The 9,235-nt window shown below is 30.8% G+C and overlaps 1 protein-coding gene across 1 annotated transcript in view; it reads right to left on the reverse strand.

Annotated features, from left to right (window-relative positions):
- The window catches only part of LOC132064878 (wax ester synthase/diacylglycerol acyltransferase 11-like), an 11,802-nt gene extending 8,129 nt beyond the window's left edge, over window positions 1-3,673 (reverse strand). The window contains exons 1-2 of the mRNA XM_059458030.1: window positions 3,130-3,673; window positions 2,282-2,526 (exon numbers count right to left, since the gene is read on the reverse strand). Of these exons, the coding sequence (XP_059314013.1) occupies window positions 2,282-2,526; window positions 3,130-3,622 (738 nt within the window). The 5' untranslated portion in view covers window positions 3,623-3,673. The remainder of the gene's footprint in view (window positions 1-2,281; window positions 2,527-3,129) is intronic.
- Between the last annotated feature and the right edge of the window lie 5,562 nt (window positions 3,674-9,235).

The following is a 9,235-nucleotide window of genomic DNA, read 5'->3' on the forward strand; positions in this document are numbered from 1 at the left end:
GATGGTTTAATTGATATAGAAAAATAATTTAAAAAATGTACTATATCTATCTATTGAAATAGAAAGAAAAAAAATTAGATATAAATTTATTTATATTTACAAGAAAACAGAAAATCTATAAAAATATTTCTTTATTAATTTAGGTTCTCAATAAATAGGGTAGCTATTTTAATATTTTTCTTGACTCCTTCTATCCCAGTTTATATGATACATTTCCCTATTTAGTCTGTCAAAAAAAGAATAATACATTTCTATATTTAGAAGTAATTTAACTTAAAACTTCTCCTTTTACCCTTAATGTAATGATCCACACAAATACCTATGTTTGTTTTAGATCACAAGCTTTTCGAAAGTTTAAAGCTTCTGCTTAAATTACATGAGTTAAACTATATCTCACAAATTGGGACGGAAGGTATTGCAGTTTTTTTTTTTTTTTTTTTTGAGTTTTATTAATCTAAAAATAGTTAGCTACTATCTTAATTTTGATTTTCTTAATTTTTAAAAAGAAAAGTAACGAGACAAAAAAAAAAAAAAAAAAAAAAAAAGCGAAGAGAGGAAGTAAAAGCGAGCACCAAAACATTCCCAAATTAAACAAAAAAAGATAAAATACAAAAGACAAAAAAGCTAACACGCAACATCACACTGACATCAATCCGAAAATGAAATGGGCATTTCAAGTAATTAGTTTGGGTAGCATCAAAATAATAGGGGTATGAATATGTAAATAGTTTGCTTTTAGTGGGCATCCACAAGTTATTTTTACGTAAAAAATAATTAACTCACTTTTAGCTGATTTATTTGGCTTAAGGGAAAAGGTGGTCGAATCATATAAGGAGACTAAATTCCATTTACCCACAGATGCGAGGTCAACACCCCCTGCACGCTCAGGACTGGACAATTGGAGCGTGGACAATATAATACGGGAAGCCCCATATCGAAAACAATAATCTGAGCTGGGCTTACTCTGATATTATGTGAAGAAATGAATCTTGAGCCCAACTCAACCTCAAAAATCTAGATCATAACAGGAGGACTACCAAGACCATATAAGGAGAGAAATTCTCATTTGATAGAGGGGAATTCTCATTTGATAGGGGGGTTGTTTTAAAAAGTAACTCTAAATCATAGAAAATTATAAGGTAATAAATATTTTTCTTTTGCTACTTTGGATAATAAATATTCGATGAAATAGGAAGACATAGATTAATACACTATGCATTTCACTTTCCAAACAACCAACAAGATAGATTGTTCCAGTTACATGCTTTGCCCATCCTCCACAGCCACATGTTTTGCCTTTTCACATGGCCATTAGTTCTAGCTAGGAATGATGTCACTAAATTGGACGCCACAATTATTCGGGTCATTTTTAGTGCTAAAGATAATTATAATTTGAAATGTCTATTATTTTAGAAAATTAAAATTAATTATTTATTTCACATAGAGATTATTATGTGGTGAAAAGAAGAATAGGTAGTATCAAATTAAAATTTTAAAAAAATGAGATTCATTTAATTAAATTATCTTTTTAATTGATACTTGCTTAAAAGACGTGCAAAAGACAAATTTGCCAACCAAAAGAACCGAAAACACTTATCATTTGAGCAATTAATTTCCCTAACTGAATTTTCCTACTATAGAAAATAGCCAAAGGACCAAATTAATTGAAAGTTGACACCTCACCATTTAGGGGAAAAAATAACGTGCACTTATTTCGACACTACCTCATTAATTAATTTGGGCATTTGATTACGTTGGCAATATTTAATTTTTTCAACTCAATTAAAATCCATAATAAAATTTAAGTAATGTCCACGTTTCCTTTTACACTCAAAGACAAAAAACGAAAAAGTGGACAAACATTGGACGAGTGAAAATAGATATAGATACACAAGAGAATAAAGATTTCCAAAAATGTATAATACTCATGTACTACATGTTTCCTTTTCCACTTTTACTTTTCCCCATATATGCAAGACTATTTCTCAACTAGATTATTTATTATTAAGGTGTAATCCATAAATTAAATTTAATAGGTTTAACTTTTAAAATTTTCAGCATTGAATTTATTGTAATGTTAAACTTATGAATTTTAGTAGATATTTACATATATAATTATACTTGGTATCAAAAGTTATGACTTCCCAACCCTTAATTTGTTGATAAGAGGTTATGTATGAGATCGGTCACACGATGTCCACATATTAAATTAAAGTGTAAAAAAAAAAAAAAAAATTATTTCAATTTAATGGTATAGGATTAGAGGTGTAGAAAAACTCACAGCATTACCGATGGCTTTTTTGACCGTCTTCATGTCGTCAATGTTGAACTTGGCCGTGGCCACTTTCCGCGGCCATAGCTCAACTCCAGCTCCGCCGCTTACCGCAGTCTTCTTATCCTTCAACCACAAACTCCTCAGACCAAACTCTATAACATACACCAATGTATACCATATCACTTTCAACAACTTCATCAACAAGCTCCAATATCCCTTGTCATTGTTTGATGAACTAGAAGTCCCAATACCTGTTAAAAACATAATTAAGTAAATAAAAAGTATTACGTCTAAAAATTTATGCTAAATCTTTAAATGAGATAATCACACAATTAGTGACTATCTGAATAGACAAAGACTTCGGGTTTGAGTATTACAAGTACTTCGTGTACTTAAACCTATCCATTAAAAAAAATTAGACCGCACATGTAGGATACCACCAAAAAAACATCAATTATCAGCAGACGTTCTCATTGGAAAGCTCTCGGAAGGATTAAATTTCATGAGTGACCATCTAGTTTTGTGTTCATTATCCAAAAGTCACTATTTTTATTATTTTTTATTATTATTACATAAAAATCTTTTAACTTTATTCTACCTGCCACAAAAGTAACTTTAATGCGATTTGGTAAAAACCCTATCTGAAGTGTGAGAGAAAATGAAAGAAATATTTCTAAGAGGAAAGGTTCAAAGCTAGATGACTTTGGGTATGGAATTTCTGACAGTAAAATCATCTTGAAACGTTTCACGAGTCAATTTCCGGCATATTTCATAAAAAATTCACCTCTTTTTAGTAGTTGAAGTGTCAAACATTTTAAACTTTTAGATGAAACAGTCACAGAATTCAGAAATACCATGACTAGTGGGGCGCTGAGTAGGATCATCGGCTCTCCGGCAACACGACAGAAACATAGACATAAGTGAAATACCATCACCAAGGGCATGATGAAGTCTCAAAACAGCACATTTATGAGCTAAAAGAAGATGAACTTCCCATAAAGGCTTCGTCACACTTAACGGCGTCGAAACAGAAAGATCCGCTAAGTAATCATTAACAACATCTTCATCAGAAACTGAAGGATCATCACTGAGAACTTCACGGCGAATAATGAAGTGGTCGTCAACGTTGACTTCAGTTTTACGCCAACGTTCACGACCACACTTGTCTTTGACCATGATGCTTGAGAATCTTGGATGTTTAACTAATATGGAGTTACTTATTTCCGTTTTGACGGCGTCAACGTCGATTGGATCGTCTAAGGAAATAGCGCAGTTGATGACTTGGTCCATACCTGGCTGGACGAATAAACGGCCCGCCGGCGTTAAAGGCTCGTCTCTCTCTGTCATGATTATTTTGGTAACAGAGCACAACTACCCAGCTTCCAGGAGAAAGTTTTTTGGCTATATAGAAAACCCATCCCTTCTACAGTTCTAACTTCTAATTATGGAAAGGATTTCTCTTAATTAGGCATGGAGTTTAAGTAAGAAAAGTAAATATTTGAAATTTGTAGTTCAAAATAATTTTTAGATATTTTGTTTGGCTATAAATTATTTCATAAAATTAAATTATTTTTAAATATAGAAATATAATATTATTTTTTGGAATGAAAAAAGAAAAAAAAGTACAACTACATAAATTGGGATAGAGGGAGTGAGTATATTAGATGAAAATAAAAGTTATACTTCTTTTATCCCAATTTATGTGATACCGTTCGGATTTCGAGAGTCAAATAAGAAAAAAATACCGCAATTTATTCGTATGCCCTTTAAATATTTTAAATTGTTAATTATTGTGACTTATAGTATTACCTTTTATGTAGTTTCTAAATATGTAATTTATTTTCCAAAAATCTTAAAAATTGTATGTCAAAATTCATGGTCAAAATAAAGAAGTTTGACTCTTAAAATCCGAACTGTATCATATAAATCGGGACCGAGAGTCGTCAATTAATGTTATTGAAAAAATATATCTGAAATTGCATTCTTAATTAAATGATTATTTTTATATGGAAGATACATGTCATTCTTGTTACTCATTCCGTCCCAAAATAAATGTCACTATAGCAAAAAATACGTCTATTAAGAAATTAATAAATACAATATAGAGTTTATTAAATTTCCTCTATTTGCTAGATGTTTTTGGAGAATCAAAAAATATTAAAGAAAACTACTTCTTTAGTGTTAAGGACATAGTTGAAAGCACTTAATAATATTTGTCTTAAATTCTTAAGATGATACATATTTTAAGATAAATTATTTTTGTTAAAGTGACACTTTTTAGGACAAAGTAAGTATTTGTTTCTTCAAATTGTGAGTGTGAGTAATTCTTTTCTCGTTTAAAGTGTGGTAGGTGGGGTTTGAAAAATATTTAAATGCCATAATAGGTTGTCAATATTTTTATATGTGTCCGTGATGCGCCACTCTCAAAATTATACTCCTTCCGTTTCCATTAGAGTTAAATAAAAAAATTTATATCTTACTTTTCTTATGTTTTGAGAGTTAAGCAAATTTTTTTATATCATACTTTTCTTATGTTTTTTAAATATTTTTAAATTGTCAATTATTATGACTTCGTTTTTTGATAGTTTTCAAAAATATAAATCTTATTTCAGAAAACTAAATATTTCATATTTGAATTCACTATCAAATTTCAAAATTTGAATTGTGTCTCGTAAACTGGAGTAGAGTGAATAACCAAATTTGTCATCTGGTATTGTTCTGTTATCGTCTTCCAAGGATATTCATTTTGTGTGAAGTTGTCTTGGTAGCCGTTAATATCTTTTCACTATTCTAGAGGAATTCGAGATACATATACTAAAAGTTGATTTTATCTCTATTACTCCCTTCGATCTATTTTATTTGTTCTGTTTTTTTTTTTTCTTTCCATGTCCCTTTAAAAAATATTACTAATTAAATTTATCCATTGATCTCAATTAAATACTACTCTCTTTGTTACCATATTTATTGAGTAAGGATAAGTTTTAAAATAATGGTTAATTATATCTTAATTTTTTAAAATAAAAATTATTTTGGACCATCTATTTTTAGTAAGGACGACAAGTAAAGTGGATCAGAGGAAGTAACTATTTTAACCAAATTAATTGCACTAAAATAAAATGAAACAACTTAAATCACAAAGCATAGGATAGTATTTAACTATTTATATATTAGGAGCTACGTAAATTAGTTGATTTCAGATTTTCACAGTGGCGCTTTATTTGACATGCCCTATTTGGTGTACTAACGTTTATAATTTATTTTTGGTGGGTTAATCAACATTGTTCTTTGCTGTTCACAAGAACTCGTGTGACCCAAGTTGTTGCTTACAATTTTTTGTCTTAGCTGAGCTGTTATATTTTTATTTTTATAAAAAAGAAGTTGCGTCTGACTTAGGTTCTTGCTTTTGTTGATTTGTCTAGATAATTATGATGGATACGGTTCTTTTCTTCTAGGTAGCTAATGTTGACCCTCTATTATCATGGAATAATATTTGTAATTTGGGATTTGTCAATTCACGTTGTCATCTGATTCTTAGACTTCTAGTTGTGTTTTACTTTTTATTGTGTTTGATTGGTCGAAACAGATGTTGACTCAACCGTTGATTGATTCAAATAAGGGTTTGTTTTATATGATGGGAAATGCTGTAAAATGTTTTTCTAATAAATAATTTTTTGAAAAATAAGTGATTTGTTAACTTATTTATCCGTGTTTGATAAGTAAGAAGAAGAATATTGCCCAAAAATTTTATAGGTAGACTAGGAAAACATTATGGGGCGGAGTCGGAAATTGAAGGCGTCGGGGTGGATGAGTGGAGAGGAGACAATGATCTTGAAAATGATATTTATGGAACTTGTTTTTTCCTACTCTTTTAAAGAAATCATTCTTTTTTTAAAAAATCTAGATAATGTAACCAACCAAACATGAAAAAATTGGAAGAAATTATGTTTTTCCCTATTACCCAAAACACCCTAAATAAATGATTGTAAACTTAACACGAATAACTACCTTTTTAACTTTCAATGTTTATAGCTATAAGTTGAAGATTTACAATTCGTAGCCGTTTACGCTATTTTTTATTTCGTTTTTGAAATACGGTGAAATATGTAAATGATCATAAATGACGTGGCTATTGAATAAAAAAAAGGCTATATTTATGGCAATAAAAATCTTTTTAAATTATATGGTAATTTGTATTAAAGGTTCCATGATTTATGCAAACCTCATGAGGTTCCATTACGGCTAACGTCTCTCATCAAAATCACTTCAAAAGTTTTTTGCCGTTTTTGTTGTATTCGGTTGTATTTCATGTTTTTTGAAATACACGAAAATACAAAATTTAGCGCAGTAAAATAGTCGTATTTATGGAACATATTCTCTTCTTCATTTTTAAATGGTAAGTCAAATTAAATCAACCATGTATCACGCAACGGCTGAAGTTCCATAACAACCCACGTTTCTCTCTCCAAATTGCTCCATTCCAAACTTTTAGAAATACTTCCAAATACATAAAAATATACACTCGAATACAATGAAATATGGTTGATTTTTTAAGAAAATATAAAATTGTAGTATGTGTATACACAATGGAATACAATGAAATGTATCGAAAGCTAACGTAAATTAGAAATACATTGAAATATAGCGAAATATCTTGAAACAAGACCTTTAGAAATATACTTAGAAACAAGACCTTTGAAATATCTTTGAAACTAAAGACATTGAAAAAAACACTAAGTTTTTTCAAACAAAACTTACTTCGGGCACCTTTTCAACCCCTAAAATGACTATCCGAACGTCTACGTATCCTTGATGTATTGGGCCTACATTATTGTACGCGAGAAAAAATATCAGGTTCTATATAAAATATTGACGTTTCGGAGTCTTGACACACTACTAATCGTTGGTCAAAATATGGAAAAAACACTAAGTCAAAATGACTATCCGAACGTCTACGTATCCTTGATGTATTGGGCCTACATTATGTACGCGAGAAAAAAATATCGGAGTTAATATAAAATATTGACGTTTCGATTTTGGACACACGACTAATCGTTGGTCAAAGTATGGAAAAAACACTAAGTTTTTTCAAACAAAACTTACTTCGGCACCTTTAACCCCTAAAATGACTATCCGAACGTCTACGTATCCTTGATGTATTGGGCCTACATTATTGTACGCAGAAAAAATATCGGGTTCCATATAAAATATTGACGTTTGAGTCTTGACACACGACTAATTGTTGGTCCCGATATGGAAAAAACACTAAGTTTTTTCAAACAAAACTTAACTTCGGCACCTTTTTCAACCCCTAAAATGGCCCATACGAACGTACGTATCAACGATGTATTGGGCCTACATTATTGTACGCGAAAAAAATATCATGTTCTATATAAAATATTGACGTTTTCGGTCTTGACACCTTACTAATCATTGGTCAAAGTACGGAAAAAACACTAAGTTTTTTCAAACAAAACTTACTTCGGCACCTTTTCAACCCCTAAAATGACTATCAGAACGTCTACGTATCCCTCGATGTATTGGGCCTATATTATTGTACGCAAAAAAATATCGGGTTCTATATAAAATATTAACGTTTGAGTCTTGACACACGACTAATCGTTGGTCAAAGTATGAAAAAAACACTAAGTTTTTTCAAACAAAACTTACTTCGGCACCTTTTCAACCCCTAAAATGACTATCCGAACATCTACGTATCCTTGATGTATTGGCCTACATTATTGTAACGAGAAAAAAATATCGGGTTACATATAAAATATTGACGTTTCGAGTCTTGACACACACGGTAATCGTTGGTCGAAAGTATGAAAAAAACACTAAGTTTTTTTTCAAAAAAAAAAAAAAGTTTACCAAATTTTTTTTTCGATTGCTATATAGCGCAGTAAAATATTGCGCTATGCAAAAAATAAAAAATAAAAAATAAAAAAAATTAGCTAGCAGTTAACGGCTCGTCTCCGTGAACTGCTTTAAGCGCGATATTTTCTTCGCGGCCCCAAGGTAGTTTTGCAACTTTTTTTTTTGTTGGGGTATTTTGGTTGTTAATTTTTATTAGTCATTTTGGTTAAACTTCTCATTTTGTTGCTTACTTGTCATACTACTGTATTTTTCCTTCTTTGTTAGATTATCTTGTGTTGAAATCAGATGATAAATCAACTTTCTTTTTTCACAAAAAGGAGTTTATTTTTTACTTTTAATTAGTGTTAGGTGTCTAAAACGGTATCTGCTAAGTTGTCTACTTTTGTGTAAATTGAGTTATTATTTTTATGTTTGTGGGTGTTTTGTTCCTTCAGAAATGAGTAGTTTTGTGAAACAAGGATTGGCTTCTATCTCGTACATGTCTTAGGTGAACTTTGATGGCCACCATGATTTGCAAGTATATAACAGTTTCTTAAAAGCTTAACAGAATTTGTTGGCCTTTAGTTTTGAAGTGGGGTCACATTAATAAAAGGAGTTAAAATGATTTGTGAAAGTACAGGAATCTTGGAATGGTGGAAGTTGGGCTATTCACCCAAAAATTTCGTGGTGAAAGGAAAATCTTTTTTTTCCCCCCGATAAATTAGTGCGGAAACCATTTTTTTTTTTTTTTTTTTTTTTATTTTTTGGGTTTTTTTTTTTTTTTCCGGGCCGGGGTTAAAAATTGTGTGCAAGGGCCCCGGACTTAAAAAGCAAAAAATAAAAAAAGAACCAAAAATTATGCTCATTAATAGTACACGAATTTCGTGCGTGAAAAAAACCCAGCCCTCCATCTTCCCCCCCCACGGCTTGTCCCCCTCCCCCCATTAAATTTTTTCGGGCCAAAAAAACATAAATTTCGGGTTTTTTTTTCCCAAAAATCAAATTCTTGGGATATTAAAGGAGGCAAGTTTTAAGGTTTGGGTTTCGAAAGAGCGGCGATAAAACATTTTAAAAAAATCAAAAAACCCAAACCCAGGTATTTCACTG

The sequence above is a fragment of the Lycium ferocissimum genome, chromosome 7, assembly GCF_029784015.1.
Source record: "Lycium ferocissimum isolate CSIRO_LF1 chromosome 7, AGI_CSIRO_Lferr_CH_V1, whole genome shotgun sequence".
NCBI lineage: Eukaryota > Viridiplantae > Streptophyta > Magnoliopsida > Solanales > Solanaceae > Lycium > Lycium ferocissimum.